Source organism: Artemia sp. Qi Xiang Cuo, chromosome 18 (assembly GCF_049724085.1).
Source record: "Artemia sp. Qi Xiang Cuo chromosome 18, ASM4972408v1, whole genome shotgun sequence".
NCBI lineage: Eukaryota > Metazoa > Arthropoda > Branchiopoda > Anostraca > Artemiidae > Artemia > Artemia sp. Qi Xiang Cuo.
The window spans coordinates 11,809,522-11,832,892 of record NC_142811.1 but is presented as its reverse complement, the minus strand read 5'-3'; the positions used below and the strand labels follow the sequence as shown (position 1 = coordinate 11,832,892).

Sequence of the window (23,371 nt, the reverse complement as noted above, 5' to 3'; positions counted from 1 at the left end):
ATTTGCCCGAATTCATATAAAATTTCCTTTATTTATATTACTTTCTCGTTGACGACCCCATTTTACATGTCAAGATGCTCTAGGGGAGATATCAGAGTTGGATTTTAGCTAAATAATCCTTTTTGTGCGTTTAAAACATATTGGAAACTTTTCTTCTCTCAATGAACTTCACAGAAATTGCAATGAATTTTAATGGACTCACACCGTATTTAGTCAGTTATAAATTAATTAACAGCGAAGGCTGTCGGAAGAGAAGCATAAAAAATCCGTAACATATACCGTTTTGTGAGGGTGAGAGAGATTATTGTCCCCCTCGAACATAAGACTTAAAGTTGTCCTGACCTTGACACAACAAAACAGTCCCTGAAAACTTGAACTCAACCATCAATCGTAAGACAAAACAGGGTACAACTATCAAAAAGTTTGATTTTAAGTTTCTCTTGAAAAGGATGCAAGTGTCTTGCAGTTATCCCTCAATGAGCTAAAAGATCGGCCCAAGAGAATTCCCCATTGGGATGGAAGTTTTAGGGGGTAAACTTTCAAGGATGTTTTACAGGGGGAGGGGGGAGAATAGTAGATTGTTAGGTAATACTTTTCTTGCCTTATGCTCCTTGCCGTGCTATTTGCTTGCCTTATGGTCCTTGGCACCTTTCCAGAGTATGGCCTTATCGATTTGGGGCCTTCTTGTTCCTTGCCGTGCTATTTTGGGCCTTTATGTTCCTTGGCACCATACCAGAGCAGGGCCTTATGGATTTCCTTGAATTACGTTCCTTGTCATACTATTTGCTTGCCTTTGGTTCCCTGTCACCTTACCAGGGTACTTTTGAGGCCAACAAACTCTGTGAAGGCCAGGCAGCGCTAGAAATCTGTGACTTCTACCAAAGGCCAGGTCCTAGTGAATGTTATTGCCTTCACTGATGCAATGGCCTCTACCTGAGTGTGGTTGATTTCTTTGGCCATGATAGATTTGGGGTTTACTGAACTCTGAACAAACCCAAACCAGTCAATTTTGTTTTTCCTGATGCTATTTCAAAACAGATCATTAAGTGAGTATAAAGTGGGATTTTACATGTTTTACATTAAAATGCGCCGAGAATATAATTTTAGAATAGAATCCTTAGAAATCTAGAACAATACCAATAAATCAAGTAGAGGGGGGGGGGTAATGGATTTGACGACGCTCGTAGGGGGATAGGCTATACTATTGGAGTTACTACAATTACTTCTTATAAAATACAAAATACATTTCGTGCTCTGTTTTATACAAAAAGTTCGATGAGAAAAAATCCAGTAGTGAAGGAATTATGGATTTGGCGATACCCATAGTGGGTATACTATTGAAGCTACTACAAAAAGTCGTATATATTTTAGGGGATGATACGGCAGTCCTTAGACATCAATGACTCAACGTTTTAAGGCACCAATGCCCCTCCCCCCAACTTTTTAAACCTACAACCCCCATTTTCTTATACTTTTTAACCCTGGACCTCCAGGGGATGGTAAACAGCAATATCAAAATTAAAAAGTGCAGGAACACTGCCTTTGAATGGTTTACGAGCTTAGCTCCTTAGGTGAATCTTACTTATTTTGATTGTTTACATTTAAATTTTTTATTTGAATTAGTTTAAGGAATAAATATCTATTGCACCACATTCTCTCTATATCAGAGAAATTTTAACAATTCAAAATTCCGTCTATATATAATTACTATATATGTTCTAAAATGGATTTCATAGCCTTTTTGTATGCCCATATAATTATCTTCATTTTTTTTGGGGGGGGGGGGGTTGGGGGGCCTGGAATTTTTTCTGGAACAAGTCGATGCTAATAAATTGTTCTTAGAAATATATATTGACAGAAACCCTCGCACATCACCTTATGAATTAGCAATTAAATAAAATTAGTAGTAAGGTATAAATAGGTCCGACCGTGCCCATAGAATTCATTAATTATTTGTCTGATGTAGGAAGCGAATGTGAGGTCTGGGATTTCCTACTGTAAACGAATGATGCTGTAGCCATCTGAACCAACATGTCAATGATATTATTATTTTCTCAGAAATACTTTCTAAGCAATAGGTTTCAAGCATTTTCTATGCCATTGAATTGTATGTGTTTGTATATCACGAGACATCCTTATGTTTTAAAAAACCCTCCCTAATAGTTTTTCTTGAACCTTTTAATTCAATTCGTGAAATATTTTTGAACCTGGAGCTTCAGGGGATGGTAAAGAGCAGTATCGAAGCTAAAAATTGCGTAAACACTACCTTTGAATGGTTTGCCAGCTAAGCCCTTAGTTTTGATTCTGATTACTTAGTTTAGATTCTGAACAAATTTTTGAACTTGTTTTTTTAAACTATTTTTCACGTCTTAAAATGATTCTCAAAGAAAAAACGTCTAAGTCAAAAACAAAATGTAACAAAAAAAACATTATTTTCTTAGAAATACAATCTAAACAATAGGTTCACTTGCTATGCCATTAAACTGTAAGTATTTGTATATCATGTATCCTCTTTAGTTTTATAAGCTCCCCTCGCTACTAGTTGTTTTTGAACCTTTAAATTCAATTTATGAAATATTTGTGAACCTGGACCTACAGGGGATGGTAAAGAGCAATATAAAAACTAAAAAGTGCGTAAACACTGCCTTTGTATGGTTTGCGAGCTTAGCCCTTGAGGCGAATCTTACTTTTTTTTATTCTGAACATTTTTTTTTAAACTGAAGTTTTTCAACTTTTTTTTCACGTCTTAAAGTGATTCGCGAAGAAAGAAAAGTCTAAGCCAAGTGTACAGAGTCTGAAATAGGTGGATAAGGTTTTTACTAAAGACTGAGAAAGAGAGATGAACTGGATTCTTTTTAGAGTTGAGAGATAAATATACTTCTAGCAAATAAAAGAGCGCCTTGAGGCACTGAACTCTTACATAACCGGTTTTCCTGGTTTTGAGTGTTAGTTGCGTAATGATGTAACCCTAAGAAAGAAAGCTGAACCGGATTCCTTTCAGAATTAGAGACATATTAAGAGGGAATTTATCAAAATTCCGTCAGACACAAACACTACTGACAGGCTAACAAGGGATGTACTAGAGTCTTAAATAGATGAAACATAATATACGTTTTGAAACATGTCCTTTTGTTCAAGGAGTTGATGTTGGAAACATTCCAGTGAAATCTATTGCTTTAACTAGAGGCTATGACATTTGTGTGCAATACTTGAGATCAAGAAGCTATAGTCAAAACCATATTGATCTTCGTTTGCAACCACCAAGATATACCTCCCGACCTTTACTATCGCAAGAAAAATGTACTGGTCTTAAACGGGAGGATGTTAGGCTAAGGTTGTTTAATTCAAGGTGTTCAAAGGATTACATCAATATCAAAGAATTTGCAAAAGCAAATTATTTTTTGTTGGTCATAGTGACCAGATTTAGTGTACTTTTTGTCCATATATGGTTGGAAACTGGGAAAACAGTGATTTTCCTATAGATGAACACAGAAGCCACTTTGAAACATGTTCTTTTGTTCAAGGAGTTCATGGAAGAAACATTCCAGTGAAATCTTCTGCTTTAACTGGAGGCTATGACATTTGTGAGCGATACATGGGGTCAAGAAGCTATAGTCAAAACTAGATTAATATTCGTCTGCAATCGCCAAGATATACCTCCCAACCATTACTGTCACAAGACGAACGTACTGCTCTTAAATGAGAGGATGTTAGACTAAGAACGTTTTTATTCAAAGATATTAGTAAGATGTAATATTTTATGTGTCATTATTGGAATAGAGAATGTTCCTTTACATCACGCTGTTGTTTTGTTTATTTGTTAGGGCCACACTTTCTTGTTCAATGATATTAATACCGTATCCTTTCATCAAGCGAATGTTTTGATTGGGTAATGATCTAAGACATTTACTAAGCATTTTCTGATGATTTCATAAAAAGAAATATCTCGAAGTTGAAAAAACTTCACAAAGAAAAAACATTTTGAAGTTAAAAAACGTCTCGAAGTAAAAGAAAAATTTCTCGGAATAAAAAAACTAAATCTCGAAGTTTAAAAAAAATAACACAAAAGAAAAATATTTTGAAGTTAAAAAAATGTCATGATGAGCCTTATTTCTAATGCAAAAACGTCTCGATGTAAAAAAAACCATCTCAAACTTAAAACAAAAATGTCTCGAAGAAAAAAAGGTATCTCGAAGAAAAAAAATGTCAAAATTAAAACGAAAACATCTCAAAGTTGAAAAAACATCTCGAAGTTAAAAAAACGTCACAAAGAATAAATACATTTTGAAGTTAAAAAAAAATGTCTCGAAATTAAAACAAGAAAGTCTTAGAGTTAAAAAAACATATCGAATTTAAAAAATGTCACAAAGAAAAAAAACTTGAAGTTAAAAAAATGTCATGAAGAGCTTTTTTCTAATGAACGCAATAATACCAGTGACAAAACACATATTGAACATGTGACTGAAACCATACTAAAAGTTGTATATGATCCGGGAACGGAATAATTGTCATGTTAAGAGAAAAAATGATGAATCATTTTATGGGACGATTTAAAGACATTCAATTTTTTATGCTGACATTAACAAACAAATAATATTTTACAAGCTAAGTTAAGTAACAATTTCCACACTTCATTTGCACGCAATAGATACCGAGAGTTTTATGACTCCTTCCCGTAATGAATTCTACGGGTTTTATTACTCCTCCCCAAAATGAATTCAGATGGTTTTACGACTCCTCCCTATAACCATAAGAAAAAGAAATCAGCTAAGCAACTATTGTAGTTAATGAACTATTGCAAAATCAATTTCTCTTGCCTTGAATGTTAGTTGCGTAATGATTTAAACCTTAAGCACTTGGATTCTGCGGGGGTCAATGAACTACTACTACTTTTGCTATTGCGAAACAAGTCTTTTTACTTTGTGCAAAGGAAAAAACCTTTGATAAAGTACTTCTAGTAGTGCAATTAACTACTACTTTCGCTATTAGGAAACTAGTCTTTTTAACCTTGAGAAAAGGTGCAAAAGTTTGATGAGGTACATCTCTGCTTAATTGCTACATTAATAGCTTCTAATGTGACAGGACTATATGACACAGAATTTATTGGCTTGAAAAAATCATCTTGTGGTGTTATATTTGAATGCACATTTTTGTTATTGTCTATGGAACTCGAAGAAATGGACTGTTATCATTGGAAAGTTAACTATAATATGTTTGAGCATAATAAAAGCTTGTGGGGTACTATATTACACCATAAAAGCAAACTTTGATGTTAAGACAGAGTAATTACACCATACAATAAAAGTGGTCAAGAACTGAAAAATTTTCAGGAAGAAGTCAGTGAAATTTGCGGTTTTTTCGGGGTTGAAGTACTGTACGTAAAGGGTAACGTACCTACAGATAAAGGTTTAATTCAAAATTGTGAACCCCCCCCGGATTCCACTTCCAATTTAGAATAATTTAAGTGCCCTAAATTTGAAGGGACTTATCACCATCCCGAAAACAAGGCTATGTTCTTTGCGCAGTGTATACCGACGGACATACCTGATAGTAATAAGTACACAAGACAAGATAGACGCTTTTATATATCATGGGATCCTCGTTTGTGGATGTTTAACAGTGAACTTTAAGTATTATTTTTATTTCAATATGTTTTTTTTTTCAAAAACATTTTTTTAATATGTTTAAACAATAAATATCTTTAAGCTTGACACGTCTTCATCATTTAGGATAGTTCTAGTTCATAAGTAAAATCTTACTCTAGGTATACCCTCCCCCTTCACAAGAAGGCTGAGATAGATGAAAAGGGTTTTTTTTCATCCAAAGCTGGAAAGGTGCCAACTGATTTTTTTCAAAAAGTCAGACATTTAAAATTGAAATTTTCAGGGTTTTATCTATATTTCAAGAGAACCCACTGTCATTTCAGCGACGTTTTCAGTGAGTATGTTACCAGAATCAATCGCCCTGCAAGTTTCAAACCAAGCTATGATGAATGAAAATGTTGAAATAAAAATACCTTTTTACTGCGATTGTAGTATCTGTAAAGGCCGTTGTCATGATTTCACCAATTCTTATGAGTCCAATGCAGTCAATTTAGAACAAGTGAACAGTGAAAATCATGTGGAGGATCTGGAAGAGATAAGGACAAAAATATTTAATAAATTGAAAACAGCTAGAATGGAGAGAAACTCAGTTTTAGATATGTCAAGCCAGAAACTATTAGAAGAAAACTATTGGTTCTCTTAGCGTGGCGCACGACGCTAAGAGAGCCTAAACGAACCTAACTTGAATGCGGGTATTTGAAAAAAGGGGATGGTATTATAGGTTGGCTGCAGGTATCCGGGTGCATTCCTCTTGCATCTCTGACTTTTGAATAGCCATTCTAAATGATGGAGTTGCCGGCGATTCATTTAGCGTGGTGTGCTGCGCTAAGTGAACCTAAATAAACCTAAATTGAATGCAGCTATTTGAAAAAACGGTATGATTTTAGGTTGACTGCAGGTGCCCGGGTAAAGGTACAAAATCCATTGTTCTGTCTTCTATAACAAAATTTAAATAGATGATAGCACTTGGGTTAGTGAAAAAACTGCCATCTATGACTATAAATGAATAGATGGTAGGAAATGAAATAATTTAAGTGCGCCTGGTAGTAGTATCTATGTCTGAAAATTCCTGTTCTTGCATCTCTGACTTTTGAAAGGATATTCTAAATGATGGAGTTGCTGACGTGTCCCTAAAAGTATTGAAAACATAGCAAAGTAATTCAATGAAATATTTCATTGAAATAATGGCACATACAATACTACATGTTATTAATATCATAATAAAAAATTTGAATGCTTTGAATCCGCTCCAAAAATAATATATCATGTTTTTTCTTGACTCTTAACGTTCACTTGTGCTTTACTTTTCGTTGAATCGTCTTTAATTTTCTCTGCGAGATTCTATGTTAATGCCATTTTTATTTTACTTGTGATTTCATTGTTTAATACAACACTATTTTTACGCAGGTAACAGTTTCGACATGTAGACAGGATATGGTTTATACTATTGGTGGAGCGAAAGACTCTTCTTTTCCTTTTTTATCTTTGGTTGAATACTAATACCAGAAAGATAGTGATAGGATCTATCAACAGGTAACGTGGTACCAGAATCAAAAGCCAGAAGTTACCCCTCGTTATCAACTATTAGTTTCAGGGTCGCATTCTATTTGAGAGCTATCATCTCTGGATATGTTATTCTCGCATATCCACCATCATAAGTGTTGAATTTTTTGATACTCCAAAGGCATCTAATCTCTCACTGTCATGACAACGCACGCATACATTTCCAATAATGATACCACTAGTACTCGTTTCATAGTTCAAATTTTTATCCTTGTCAACATTCAATGCTGCAACAACTTTACCATGAACACGCACTTTCTTAAAATATTTCATCGTAAATTTAGAAAACAAAGATGTAACTGTCTATCCCTCCAATGTACAAATAATAATGTTCGAAAAATATGATAAACTAAGGATTGTCAATGATCAGCCATAGAGTAACACGGGGGGCAGCCGCATAAAAAACAAAACTTAAAAATGAATCATGTTCATCAATGATTAAAACAATGATGAATTTTTGTATGACCTATTTCTTTTATATGAAGCTTTTCTGTCATTTCTCAAAGAACGTGAAGAATTCCAGTAGGGGGACACCACTTTTCTAGATCTTTTATTTTGTTCTTCGTGATCCCTTTCTAGTATACTCTACCTTCTTTTTCAAGACTTTGTTGTGCTTTTGAGTTTTCTTGGGGTTGTACGGATATATTTTATTCCAATAGTTTCTGGCTTGGCATATCTAAAACTGAGTTTCTCTCCATTCTAATTATTTTCATTTCATTCAATATCTTTGTCCTTATGTCTTCCAGATTCTCCTCATGATTTCTACTGTACATATGCTCTAAATTGACTGTATTACACTCATTAGAATGGGTGACAGCATGATATCGGCCTTTACAGATGCTGCAATCGCAGTAAAAATATATTTTTATTTCATTATTTTCATTCATCATATCTTAGTTTGAAACTTGCAGGGCAATTGCTTCTAGTAACATATTCACTGAAACATGCTGCTGAAATGACGGTGGGTTCTTTTGAAATATAGATAAAATCGTGAAAATTTCAATTTTAAATGTCTGACTCTTTGAAAAAATTCAGTTGGCACCTTTCCAGCTTTGGATGAAAAAAAAAATCCTGTTCATCTATCTCAGCCTCCTGGTGAAGGGGGAGGGTATACCTAGAGTAGGATTTTATTTATGAACTAGAACTATCCTAAAGGATGAAGACGGGTCAAGCTTAGAGATATTTATTGCTTAAACATATTAGAAAAGATTTTTTGCAAAAAAACACATATTTACATAAAAATGATACTTCAAGTTCACTGTTAAACATACACAAACGAGGATCCCATGATGTAGAATAGTTTTATCGTGTCTTATGCACTTAGCAGAGTCAGGTATGCTCCTAGGTATCCACTGCGCGAAGAACCTAACCTCGTCTTCAGGACGATGATAACTCCCTTCAAATTTAGGGCACATAATTGTTCCAAATTGAAAAGTGGAATCTTAGGGTCAAAGTTTTGAATTAAACCTTTATCTGTAGATACGTTACCCTTTACGTATAGTGCGTCAACTCTGTAAAAATTGCATATTTCTCTAACTTCTTCCTGGACATTTTTCCGTTCTTGACAACTTTTATTATGTGGTGTAATTACTCTCTCTTAGAATCCCTGTCTGTATATATGGCATAATGTAGTACTCCATAAGCTTTTATTATGCTCAAACATATTATAGTTCACTTTTCAATGATAACAGTCAATTTCTTCGAGTTCAATAAACAGTACCAAAAATGAACATTCAAATATAACATCACAAGATGATTTTTTCAAACCAATAAATTCTGTGTCATATATTCCTATCATCTTGGAAGCTATTAATATAGTACTTAAGCAGAGAAGCACTTCATCAGAATTTTATACCTTTGCTCAAGGTTAAAAAGATTTATTTCGCATTAGCGAAAGTAGTAGTTCATTGTGCAACTAGAAGTACTTCATCAAACGTTTTTTCCTTTGCTCAAAGTAAAAAGACTTGTTTCGCAATAGCAAAAGTAGTAGTAGTAGTTCATTGACCTCCACAGAATCCAAGTGCTTTAGGTTTAAATCATTACGCTACTAATATTCAAGGCAAGACAAAATTGATTTTAATAGTTCATTGACTCTTATAGTTGCTTAGCTGGTTCTTTTTGCTATAGTTAGAGGGAGGGGTCATAAAACTATCTGAATTCATTGTAAGGAGGAGTCATAAAACCTGTAGAATTCATTGCGGGGAGGAGTCATAAAACTCTCGGTATCTATTGCATGCAAATGAAGCGTGGAAATTGTTGCGTAAGCTATCTTGTAAAATATTACATGTTTGCTAATATCATCATAATAATTTAAATATTTTGAATTCGTTCCAAAAAATGATTCATGATGTTTTCTCTTAACATAACACTTATTCCGTTTTTGGGTCATACACAACTTTTAGTATGTTTTCAGTCACACGTTCAATATGTTTTTTGTTACTGGTATTATTGAGTTCATTAGAAATAAAGTTGTTCATGACATTTTTTCAACTTCAATATTTTTTCTTTGTGACAATTTTTTAAATTTGAGATGTTTTTTTTAACTCCGAGATGTTCTTGTTTTAACTTCGGGACATTTTTTTAACTTCAAAAAGTATTTTTTCTTTGTGACATTTTTTTCAACTTACAGATGTTTTTTTTAACTCTGAGATGTTTTTGGTTTAGTTTTGACATGTTTTTTTCTTCGAGATATCTTTTTCTACTTCGAGACATGTTTGTTTTAACTTTGAGAAATTTTTTTATTCAAGTTTTTTTTTAAATCGAGACGTTTTTGCATTAGAAATAAAGCTCTCCATGACGTTTTTCTTAACTTCAGAAAGTTTTCCTTTATATTGTTTTTTTAACTTCGAGAGGTTTTTTTTAATTCAGAGAAGATTTTCTTTTAAATTCGAGACGTTTTTTAACTTCAAAATGTTTTTTTCTTTGTGAAGTCTTTTTTTAACTTAAAGATTTCTTTTCTTAGATCATCAGAAAATGCTTAGTGAATGTCTTACATCATTACCCAATCAAAACATTTGCTTGATATAAGGATAAGTTATTAATATCATTGAACCATTTATTTTTCACAGACTTAGAAAAAATCCAAAATAGCAAGACTTCTAAAGATTTCTCCCCCGCTTTATTCATTTTGAATTGATTCTCATTGTGACCGAATGAAATATTTGAAACTCCAGTTATTCAGTCTCATGTATCTTCGCTTTGAAAAAATTTAAAGTAGCAAGACTTTACAAGATTTTGAAAAATTCCAAAGTAGCAAGACTTCTAATTATCATTTCCCCGTTTTATTCATTTTGAATTGATTCTCATTGTGACCGAATGAAATATTTTAAACTCCAGTTATTAAGACTCATGTGTCTGTGCTTTGAAAAAAATCCAAATTATCAAGACTTCAAAAGATTTTTTTCTTTTTTTTATGTTTTATTAATTTTGAATTGACTCTCATACTGCTGATTATAAATAAACTAGCACACACAAAATATTCTGTTCTGATTTAACAAAAAAATAATGACCAGCATACAAATTCCAATTTTATTTCTTATTTCAAAAGTATCACTGTAATGTCGTTAAGAAAAAAATGCGTTCCGTTGTCTAAGAAAGTGTTTCCCTAACAAATAAACGAAACAACAGCGTGATGTAAAGGAACATTTTTTATTCCAATAATGACACATAGAATATTAAACCTTATTAATATCTTTGAATATAAACGTTCTTAGTCTAACATCCTCTCATTTAAGAGCGGTACGTTCTTCTTGTGACAGTAATGGTTGGGAGGTATATCTTGGTTGATTGCAGACGAATATTAATCTAGTTTTGACTATAGCATCTTGACCCCATGCATCGCTCACAAATTTCTTAGCCTTCAGTTAAAGCAGGAAGATTTCACTGGAATGTTTCCCCCATCAACTCCTTAAACAAAGGAACATGTTTCAAAGTGCCTTCTGTGTTCATCTATTGGAAAATCACAGTTTTCCCAGTTTCCAACCCTACATGGACAAAAAGCACACTGAATCTAGTCACTATGGCCAACAAAAAAGAATCCAGCTTTTGCAAGTTCTTTGGTATCAATGAAATCCTTTGACCACCTTGAATTAAACATCCTTAGTCTAACATCCTCTCGTTTAAGACCAGTACATTTTTCTTGCGATAGGTAAGATTGGGAGATATATCTTGGTGCTTGCAAATGAAGATAAATATGGTTTTGACTATTGCTTCTTGATCCCATGTATCGCTTACAAATTTCATAGCCTTCAGTTGAAGCAGAAGATTTCACTGGAATGTTTCCAACATCAACTCCTTGAACAAAAGGACATGTTTCAAAGTGTCTATTATAATCCATCTATTTTAGACTCTAGTACACCATTTGTGAGCCTAGCAGTAGTTTCTGTGTCTGACTTTATTTTGATAAATTCCCCCTTAATATGTCTCTAACTCTAAAAAGAATCCGGTTCAACTCTCTTTCTTAGTGCTATATCATTGCGCAACTAACACTCAAAACCAGAGAAATCAGTTATGTAAGAGTTCAGTGACTCAAGGCACTGTTTTACTTGCTAGAAGTGTATTTGTCTCTCAAGTCTAAGAAGAATCCAGTTCAACTCTCTGTCTCAGTCTTTAGTAAAAATCTTATCCACCTATTTCAGACTCTGTACACTTGGCTTAGACGTTTTTCTTTCTTCACGAGTCATTTTAAGACGCGATAAAAAGTTTGAAAAAACTTCAGTTCAAAAAAAAGAAAAAAAATGTTCTGGATACAAAATAAATAAAATTCGCCTCAAGGGCTAAGGTCACAAACCATTCAAAGGTAGTGTTTACGCACTTTTTAGTTTTGATATGGCTCTTTATCAGTTTGATACTGCCAACGCATGAAACCTACTGCTTAGATTGTATTTCTAAGAAAATATTTTTTTTTGTTACATTTTGTTTTTGACCTAGATGTTTTTTTTCTTTGAGAATTATTGTAAGACGTGAAAAATGGTTTGAAAAGACAAGTTGAAAAATGTTAAGAATCAAAAATAAGTCTGATTCGCCTCAAGGGCTAAATTCGCAGACCATTCAAAGGTAGTGTTTACGCACTTTTATTTTTTATATTGCTCTTTACCATCCCCTGAAGCTCCAGGTTCAAAAATATTTCACGAATTGAATTAAAAGGTTCAAGAACAACTAGTAGGGAGGGTATTTTTTTATACCTGAAGATGTCACATGATATACAAACACATATAATTCAATGCCTTAGCAAATGCTTGAGACCTATTACTCAGAATGTATTTCTAAGAAAATAATATCATTGACATTTTGGTTCAGATGGTTACAACATCCTTCATTTACAGTAGGAAATCCCAGATCTCATATTCGCTTCCTACATCAGACAAATAATTCGTGAATTCTATGGGCACTGTCGGACCTATTTATAGTTTACTATCGATTATAATTAATTGTTAATTCATAAAATGATATGCGAGGGTTTCTGCAAATATATATATTTCTAAGAACAATTTATTAGTATCGACTTGTTCAAAGAAATTCAAGCCCCCCCTACCCCCACCCCAAAAAACAAGATAATTTTATGGGAAGACAAAAAGGCTATTAAATCACTTTTAGAATAAATATAGTAGTTATATATAGACGGAATTTTGAATTGTTAAAATTTCTCTGACATAGAGAGATGGTGGTGCAATAGCTATTTATTCCTTAAACTTATTCAAATAAAAAAAAATTAAATGTACAAAATCAAAAATAAGTAAGATTCGCATCAAGGGCTAAGCTCGCAAACCATTCAAAGGCAATATCCATGCACTTTTTAGTTTCGATTTTGCTGTTTACCATCCCCTGGAGGCCCAGGGTTAAAAAGTATAAGAAAATGGGAGTGGTAGGTTTAAAAAGTTGGGGGGAGGGGCATTGAGGCCTTTAGAGCTTGGGTCATTGATGACTAAGGGCTGTCGTATCATCACCTAAAATGTACTCGACTTTTTGTAGTAGCTCCAATAGTATAACCACTATGGGCATCGCCAAATGCATAAACCCCTCACTACTGGATTTTTTTTTCATCGAGCTTTTTGTGTAAAACAGAGCACGAAATGTATTTTATATTTTGTAAGAAGTAATTGTAGTTACTCCAATAGCATAGCCTATCCCCCTACGAGCGTCGTCAAATCCATTACCCCCCTCTATTTGATTTCTAGGGATTCTTCTAGAATTCTAAGAATTCTATTATAAAACTCTATTCTCGGCGCCTCTTAATATAAATCATTTAAAATCTCCCTTCATATTCACTTAATGATCTGTTTTGTAATAGCATTAGGAAAAGGAAAGTCGCCTTGTTCGGGTTTGTTCAGAGTTCAGTAAACCCCAAATCTATCATGGCCAAGGAAATCAACCACACCCAGGTAGAGGCCATTGCATCAGTCAAGGCAATAACGTGGCCTTTGGCCTTTGGTAGAGGTCAGAGATTTCTAGAGCTGCCTTGCCTTCATAGAGTTTGTTGGCCTCAAAATACCCTGGAAAGGTGACAAGGAACATAAGGCAAGCAAATAACACGGCAAGGACCGTAAGGCAAGCAAATCCATGAGGCCATGATCTGGAAAGGTGCCAAGGAACATAAAGGCCCAAAATAGCACGGCAAGGAATATAAAAGCCCCAAATCCATAAGAACATGCTCTTGAAAGCTGCCAAGGAACATAAGGCAAGTAATTATTACGGCAAGGAACATAAGGCAAGCAAATCCATAAGGCCATGCTCTGGAAAGGTGCCAAGGAACATAAGGCAAGCAAATAGCACGGAAAGGAACATAAGGCAAGCAAAGTATTACCGAACAATCTACTATACTCCCCCCCCTGTGAAACATCTTTGAAAGTTTACCGCCTAAAACTTCCATCCCAATGGGAAATTCTCGTGGGCCGATCTTTATAGCTCATTGAGGACACTTGCTGCAAGTGTCCAACTTGCAGCAACATCTGCAAGACACTTGCTTCTTTTTAAAGAGAAACTTGAGATCAAACTTTTTGATAGGTGTACCCTGTTTTATCTTACAATTGGTGGTTACAAGTTTTCAGGGATAGTTTTTTTCCGGCAAGGTCAAGACAATTTAAGTCTTATGTTCGAGGGGGACAATAATTTCTCTCACCCTATATATCCGTATATGTTACGGATTTTTATGTTTCTCTTCCGACAACCTTCGCTGTTAGTTAATTTATAACTGACTAAAAACAGTGTGAGTCCATTAAAATTCATTGCGAGTTCTGTGAAGTACATTGAGATTTCTTTGAATTTTTTTTCCATACCCCCCCCCCCAGAAAAAAAATTTCCAAGATGTTTTAAACACACAAAAAGGATTATTTAGCTAAAATCCAACTCTGATATCTCCCCTAGAGCGTTTTCTCATGTAAAATAGGGTCGTCAACGATAAAGTAATATAAATAAAGGAAATTTGTATATGAATTCTGGCAAATTTCCCCCCCCCCTTGTAAAACATCCTTGTCGTCAGCGAGAAAGTAACATAAATAAAGGAATTTTTTATAGTAAATCTTGCGAATTCTCCCCCCCTTGTAAAACATCCTTGAAAGTTCACCCCCGAAAACTTCTTTCCCAATGGTTAATTCTCTCAACAGAAAATCCATCTCCTCTTGCCCCCAGCTCCTCTTGCAAATGCCTGTATACTCTCCAATAGCAAATATTAAATGCAAACCATGGGCAAATCTTGTAACTTGCAGCCCTTCCTCCGGGAGCTGCGAGTGGTCACTTAATCCACAAAGACTTTTGGTAGAGCCTTTGGCAGAGGTCACAGATTTCTGCTGCTGCCTGGCCTTCATAGAGTTTTTTGGCCTCAAAAGTAACCTGGGAAGGTGACAAGGAACGTAAGGCAAGCAAATCCATAAGGCCATGCTCTGGAAAGGTGCCAAGGAACATAAGGCAAGCAATTAGCACGGCAAGGAACATAAGGCAAGCAAATCCATAAGGCCATGCTTTGGAAAGTTGCCAAGGAATATAAGGCAAGCAAATCCATAAGGCCATGCTTTGGAAAGTTGCCAAGGAACATAAGGCAAGCAAATAGCACGACAAGGAACACAAGGCAAGTAAAGTATTACCTAACAATCTACTGAGAATTTGCCAGAATTTATATACAAAATTTCCTTTATTTATATTACTTTCTCGTTTTCCATCGGGAAATTTTCCGCGGATAAAACGTTCCAATGGAAGGAGATTTTCGGGAAATATCCTCCACACTTGGGTGGGGGAGGATTCCACCATGACCCGAAAAACAGTCGGAAATTAAATACAACGTCTTTTTCCAAATGAAAGTATGCTAAAGAGTATTTTTCATGCAGAATCGTAAGCAAGAAATTTTCTGGGGGGAATCCTCGGCAAGGATGGAATTGTCCGGGTGTAATTTTTCTGTGGGATTAATTTATACACGAGAAACTTTCTATCGAGGGATTTTTTTATGGGGGTAATTTTCCACGGAAGGGAATTTGGGTTTCGTTGGATTATGTGAAAAACGAAAACAAATTAAATAGAAAAAACAAGTTTTTTCTTCTGAAAAATATGAGTATTCCTTAAGGGATAGGAGCTGCCCCCTCCTCAAGGCTCGACCTTTTGTCTTAATTCTTAAAAAACGATTCCTGAGAAACAAGGGTCATTTAATTCGAATCAGAACCTTTTTTAAAGGCACGTAAAACTTTACCGGGAAGAGAGGGGTACAGAGTAGGGGTAGCACCCCTCATATACAGAATAATTTCTGCTTGTCTTAGATTTTAATGTTGCTCCTCAAATTCAACAGATTTTTTTAATTATTTATTTAATTTACTGACATGATGAAAAACCATATCCAAGACCAAGATGTTGTAATGTCGTTTCAGCGGACAACGAAACTGGACCAGACAATCTTAAAATATTTGAAACGCTTCTGGCATATTAATAATACGAGGTGTCATATACAGAGTGTGATCATATACGTGTATATCATATGATATGTAACTATCTTAGGTACTTACGTGTTTTCTCGACACACTCAAGAAGTGAAGTTATAATGAAATATACCTTAATATAATGAAAATATTATACTTTAGTAACCAATTATAGAAATTACAATAGAGAATTATGGAAATTAGGCCACCCAGAACGCATTATATTAATTACGTAACCAACTCTATACATTAAATATTTAATAACCTGCACAGTAGTTTGAATCACTCAGAAAATCGGTTTTAAGCAGATCAAACAAATGAAACTTCTTGAGCGTGGTCAGGATAACACGTAAGTACCCTTTCCTAGATAAAATATGAAAACTTAAAATGAATAGTCTTTTAATTGTTACTGCGACCATAAGCAAAAGGACTTCATGCGCCAAAGCTTCAGGCACGGTTATTGAATTATGGAGAATTGTTTAAATTTCAAGGGCATCAAAAAATATTTATTACCCTTTTTGAAGCCATAATTTTTGAAGATTTTTCTTTAAGTTGGTAAAAAAAATATGAATTTTTAATATTATTTAATATTATTAAATATTATTTTTTTTTGTAAAACCATATCCAAGACCAAGATGTTGTAATGTCGTTTTAGCGGACAAAGAAACTGGACCAGACAATCTTAAATTATTTGAAACTCTTCTGGCATATTAATAATACGAGGTGTCATATACAGAGTGTGATTATATACGTGTATATCACATGATATGTAACTATCTAAGGTACTTACGTGTTTGCTCCGTTTAACTGTGGAAATAAATAGACAAAACTAATCAGTTAGATATGAATACACTTTTTGTTCTCAAAGGTTCAAACATTAGCAGTCTGCGGGTTCTCAATGACAACTGCAACTGACAACTGACAACTGCGCTTTCAGTAGAAAGTTACATCTTCATAAGTCGTTTGGTACCATATTGTTTCAGCAGATTTTGTAGCTGATTTTTCCTTCTATATTTCTTTTTTTTTTATTTGCCGCCGGCTGCTACTGAAAAACTGCTTATAAAAAACGAAGTTCCTGATTTTTCCTAATTTCTTAAGATATATATAGCTGTAAAATACCCATATTAACCAATCGAACAATCAGATTTCATTTTCCCTATTCGCAATATTTAAAACTTTTACTTTGTTATTTTAAGCTTCGTATGTTCACAGATTACAACACAATTTATACCTACTCTAAGACCGATATTTTAATGGTCACTCCTCTAACCCCCAAAACTGGTTATATTTCCATGCTAATTTATTTGTAAGAATCGAACTAAAATTATAGTTTCAATTCTAAAAAAGAATTAGTCGAGGCTCAAAATATTAAATCCTTCGTTATCTGTAGTCATATATTAATATAACAGCTTTTACGTTTTATTATTCATATATCTACTATATTTTTCTTTACATATATCTTTTATGTTTAAATAATAATATTAAGTATTCTATAATCTTTGTAAAAAATTTATCGTTATAGAATAATATTATCATTATACAGAATTGTACAGAAAAGCGAATCAGCAGAAAAAAGAAAGAAAGGAAAGAAGTGACAATGTAAAGCAAACACAAAAAAAGCACATTAGGAAAACCACAAAAATGCCGATATAGGAAAGATGATTACGAATAAAGAAAATCAAAACAGCAAAACCACGGCTTTAATTTGGTGTTTTAAACTATGGTAAAATATAATAATTATAGTATTTATATTATATAATAGCATTTTTATTTTCAGATCCCATATTCCATGGTGATTATTTATGACTGGGAAGAGCAGGGTGAAGCAATTTATACACCGACTTGTAACATCCCTTCCAATGGATTTGTTCCGAAGAATTCTGACACTTTTGAGTAAGTAGATTCTTTTCCAAAATCCAGAATTCCATTTAATCCAGATTCTTTTCCAAAATCAATTTAAGTTCCAGAGGTGATTTACAAAGAAGATTTGTTTTTTAAGATCTAATATTTTACCAACGGTTGTGCCAGAGAGCAAATATGCAAGGGAGGAGACTCTTTCGACTATTCAATGAAAATACAACAACAAAAATATTCTTCAAAGTCTAAGAGAAGGGGGGGCATTTACATTTCTTTTTGTATTAATGAAAGTTTAAGAAAGGTACAAGAAAAATACACATGGGAAACGCATCGTTGCTTTTTTTTTTCTCTGTTTTATGGCTTTGTTGTTATTGCGTTGACTGTTATTCGGTTCTACTATTCAGGAATCAAGTCACTGAAGTCTTAGCAGCTTCCTTAAATTTTATGTAATTCCAAAAAAAGTTAGAGTTGTCATTCATTTCTTAAACTTATTTTTAAACATATGTAAACACATATTTTTCTCATATTTCAACATATGTCTATCCCATACTTAATAATGTTAGTTTTAATTTATAGATAGAATTTGATTCCGGTCGCTCGGCTGTTTCAAATATCTGAAATTTTGGAAGCACAATCCAGGAATGTTTTTACAATTGTTAAAAATGGAATAAGAATAGAAATAGTGTAGAAAAGTTAGATAATGATTGATACATACGGTAGCTAGGAGGATTTAAAAAGTTTCCCAAAGGGTAAATTGTTTTTTAATTATACACTTTTTAAACTTTATAACCCCTTCCTCCTCTCATGAAAAAAGTCATGTCTGAGGAGAATCTGATGAGCTCCTTCCTTCTGGGCTCGAACACGTGTACACCAATGCCTAATTATGTTTTTTTCCTAATTTATCTCTTTATTGCATTATTATTTGTGTTTAGCTAAATTCTTTAAAACTTATTTCCTTAATCCCGTCTTCTAGGGCTATAGTGAGAAAAAGGTGAAGAGAGCTAGGGCACGTTCTGTGGATGAAGGATGACAGATTGCAAAAGATTGTCCTTTTCAGCCAACCGTCTAGGACTAAATAGAAAGTAGGTCGTCTGCAGTTGGGGTAGGAAGATGTCATAAAGAAAAATTTAAAGGAAATGAGAACTTACTGGGAGGGTGTAAAGAGGGAGGCTTTGAATAGATTGGGCTGGAGGAGGAGCGTGCGTAGCTCTGTTGGCCTTCTGATGCTTGGTATTGCGGTGAGTTTTTAGTAGTAGTATGTCCTGAGTTTAGCGATTTTAATAGCGATTTTAACAAACAGACAAATCTGTTTGTGAGCCAGAAACAAAAATAAAATAAGTAAATCACACAAACAGCATGCTAATGACCAGCAGAAAGAAAAAGAAGAAGACAATCAATCAAACGACATTATGTTGTTTTATGTTTGTTTTTGTTGTTTCCTTATGTCCGACCTTATGTTTCCTTATGTTGTTTATCCTTGTATTGCAGATTCTGCAATATAAAATAGAACCATTTTATAGAACCCTGCCTATTCGAATGTAAAGTACGAACATCCAAACAATATACTCTTCAAAAAAATTTATTTTTTTGTGGTGCCTCAGACACCACAAACTACCATCCTGAGTTAAAAGCCTTGTTGACCACACCCTCACAAAGAGTATTGAGCTGAAAATACACTCTAGGATGGTTCAGCCCTTTGAATTCAAGGAACTATTAAAAGCACAAACTGCAATAAACTGTCACAGACCAATACTCCAGAATAAGACCGAGATAAAGTACAGCAGCTAGCCAGTCTTGACTGAAAAGCCCATGAATTTAAGCCGAAACAGATTTTGCCTGTATATAGCAAGGCACCGTTAGCATTAATTAAATAAAAAAAACAAGTTTTTTTTTTGAACTGAAAGTAAGGAGCGAAATTAAAACTTAAAACGAACAAAAATTATTCCGTATATGAAAGGGGCTGTCCCCTCTACGACGCATCGCTCTTTACGCTAAAGTTTGACTCTGTCTCACAGCTTTATTAAAAAAAATTAGCGTAAAGAGTGAGGCGTTGAGGAGGAGACAGCCCCTTTCATATACGGAATAGTTTCTTTTCTTTTTAAGTTTTAGTGTCGCGCCTTGCTTTTAGTTAAAAAAACTTATTTTTTATATTTAATTAAATAAAAAAAAAGCAAGTTTTTAAACTGAAAGTAAGGAGCGACATTAATACTTAAAACGAACAGAAATTATTCCGTATATGAAAGGGGCTGTCCCCTCCTCAACGCCTCGCTCTTTACGCTAAAGTTTTTTTTAAATAAAGCTGTGAGACAGAGTCAAACTTTAGCGTAAAGAGCGACACATCGTAGAGGGGACAGCCACTTTCATATACGGAATAATTTCTGTTCGTTTTAAGTTTTAATGTCGCTCCTTACTTTCAGTTAAAAAAAAACATGTTTTCTTTTATTTAATTAATACTAACGATGCCTTGCTATTTAATTTAATTTCTGAACGTTTTTGAATTAATGCATCTTCGATTTTGGCTCATTGTACATGAATATTTAAACGAAATTTGCATATTAATTTGCCTTTTTTTGGCTAAATGGGTTTCTCGAAATTTTGTTCTGACGTAACTTATGTAACATGCTTCTTTATTCGTATATTTCTATTACGTATATTAGGGAATTCGCCCCCAAGTCAATACCTCGCTCTTTACGCTAAAGTTCAAACTTTGTTCCAATTCTTTAAGAACGACACCTTAATCACAAAGGCCGTTAATTAGAATAAATAGATCTGATGAAAGTACAAAAAAAAAACTTTATCGTAAAGAGCGACTTAATTACTAGGGGACGAACCCAATCATAAAGGTAATAATTTCTGTTCTGGCGCCCCCTTCATAGCAATATCCCTTTCCCCATTAAAACTTCGTCCATGGAAAGATCTTCCCTCGTAACATCCGATCCCGCCCCCCCCCGCCGACCAGAAAAAATCCCCCCTGAAAACTTATATGTATATTTCCCAATAACCAATACTATATGTAAACATTGGGCAAAGTTCATAACTTGCAGACCTTCCCCTGGGGACTGGGGGGGATTAAGTCATCCTCAGAGACATAATTATTCTATTTTTTCGACCACGCTGAACAAAATGGATATCTCAAAATTTTAATCTGATGACTTTGGGAAAAAAAATAAGCGTGGGAGGGGGCCTAGTTGCCCTCCTTTTTTTGGTCACTTAAAAAGGGCCCTAGAACTTTTAATTTCCGTTGAAATGAGACCTCCCGCGATATTCTAGGACCACTGGGTCGATACTATCACCCCTGGAAAAAAAAAACAAAAAAAACAACAAACAAAAACGCATCCGTGATCTTTCTTCTGGCAAAAAATACAAAATTCCACATTTTTGCAAATAGGAGCTTGAAACTTCTATAGTAGGGTTTTCTGGTACGCTGAATCTTTTGGTGTGATTTTCTTTAAGATTCTATCACTTTCAGAGGGTGTTTCTCTCTTTTTTCGAAAATAAGGCAATATATTCTTAGGCTCGTAACTTTTGATTGGTTAAACTAAATTTGATGAAAATTATATATTTAAAACCAGCATAAAAATCTAATTCTTTTGTTGTATCTATTGGTATCAAAATCCCGTTTTTTAAGGTTTCGGTTACTATTGAGCCGGGTCACTCCTTACTTGAAAAAGAAAATAAAATACTTGAACCAGGCCCAGGGTCGTCACTTAGAGGGGAGGTGGAGAGGGAGGGCGCTCCAATTTTTTTGGTCACTCGGTAAAAAAAGCCGGTAAATTCGTGGTGCCTCGCGCCACTATTTTTCCGACGCCACTAAAATTATTTGTTCGGTTCAATAAAGACCACGAAAATACTAGCATGTCATCCACAGAAATTTTTAACATGGTCGGTAAACGGAGCAGTTTTACCGACTCCTGCCGTGATTTTACAGATGTTGCCACAATTTTTCAATTTGTTAAATAAACAGCATCAAAATAGTGACATGATAGGCACCGAAATCTAAATCTCGATTGGCAAATGCAGCGGTTTTACCGACTCGTGCAGTGATTTTACGTATTATATTCAAAACGTACATTATGCTAATTTCTTACTAAAAACAGTCGGTAAAAATGACCAGCCAGTCGGTAAAATCTCTTGCTCCTCCTCCCCAAACATTTTGGCTAGTAACGCCCCTGACCCGGCCAATTTAGATCAAACCTAACTAAAATCAGTAAAACCAAAATCAAAAGAGAAATCAAACGAATGTGTACAATAGCTACTCCGTGGAGAAACCACAGAAGCAGAATGTAAAATCATTGAGGTATATCTCTCTGCAACACAGAAGCAACTACCAATAAGGTAATAGAAACTATTTAAAACTGGAGGAGATTGCCGAAGCCACTTCAACAGGTCGGCCAAAGTGGTTTTCTTTTTTCTCAAAAAAAAGAGAAGATATAAACACAATTTTAAGACTAGTTCATAAACAAAAAAAAAAGAAAAAAAAGAAAATTAAAAATAAGAGAGAGATGGAGATATTTCAGCGGCCTAAAAAACCTTATTCTGATCCCTTAACAAAGACCATACCGGATCGAATTAAAACCAAACAGTTAAGGAGGCCCTAGACGGTCAGTCATTTTGATCAAAAGCTTCCGTCAATTGATTGACTCAAGCATTATTGACTGTCTAGGAACCTGTTGGACGCTTGAGTCAAGCGTTGACGGTGATTGATAGAAAGTTTGAATGACTCAATCATTTTGATGAAAAGCAGTGTCTTAGATTACCTTTGGTGAAGATTGAAGGGTTGATTGAAGGGTCGATTGAAGTTTGATTAAAACACACGTCAATCGATTGACGAAAACTTTTGATAAAAATGATTTACCGTCTAGGGCCTCCCAGACGGTAATTATTAAGCCATATCAAAGGTAACCCTAGCAAAAAATTTTAAATCTTTTGAAGGCACTAAACGGGTGGCATTCTCTAGCCGACTCAGGTAAGGTATTACACATAACAGGATAAGCAACTACTACTACTACTAACTACTAACAACTTACCACAGCAGCAAGCCCCCTGAGGCCAACACAGCTACGCACGCTCCTCCTCCACCCCAATCCATTCAAAGCCTCCCTTGTTACACCCGCCCACGAAGTTCCCATTTCCTTTAAATTATTCTTTATGACGTCCTCCCACCCCAGACGAGGACGACCTGCTTTCTGTTTAGCCCTAGAAGGTTGGCCGAAAAAAACAATCTTCAGCAATCTATCATCCTTCATCCGCACAACGTGCCCTAGCCACCTCAACCTTTCTTTCATTACAGCCCTAGAGAGCGGTAGTGAACCACATTTTTCGTATAGCCTATTGTTTGAAATACGGTCAGTCAGCCGGGTACCCAGAACAATCCTTAAGCAATTTCTCTGGAAAACATCGAGCAAATCTTCATCCGCTTTTCGGAGCGTCCATGCTTCAGAGCCATATTTG

At 34.6% G+C, this 23,371-nt stretch overlaps 1 protein-coding gene across 1 annotated transcript in view; it reads left to right on the top strand.

Moving 5' to 3' along the window:
* The window catches only part of LOC148941206 (inactive tyrosine-protein kinase RYK-like), a 180,381-nt gene that overhangs the window by 31,567 nt on the left and 125,443 nt on the right, over positions 1-23,371 (top strand). The window contains exon 3 of the mRNA XM_089104119.1: positions 17,841-17,956. Within this exon, the coding sequence (XP_088960245.1) occupies positions 17,841-17,956 (116 nt within the window). The remainder of the gene's footprint in view (positions 1-17,840; positions 17,957-23,371) is intronic.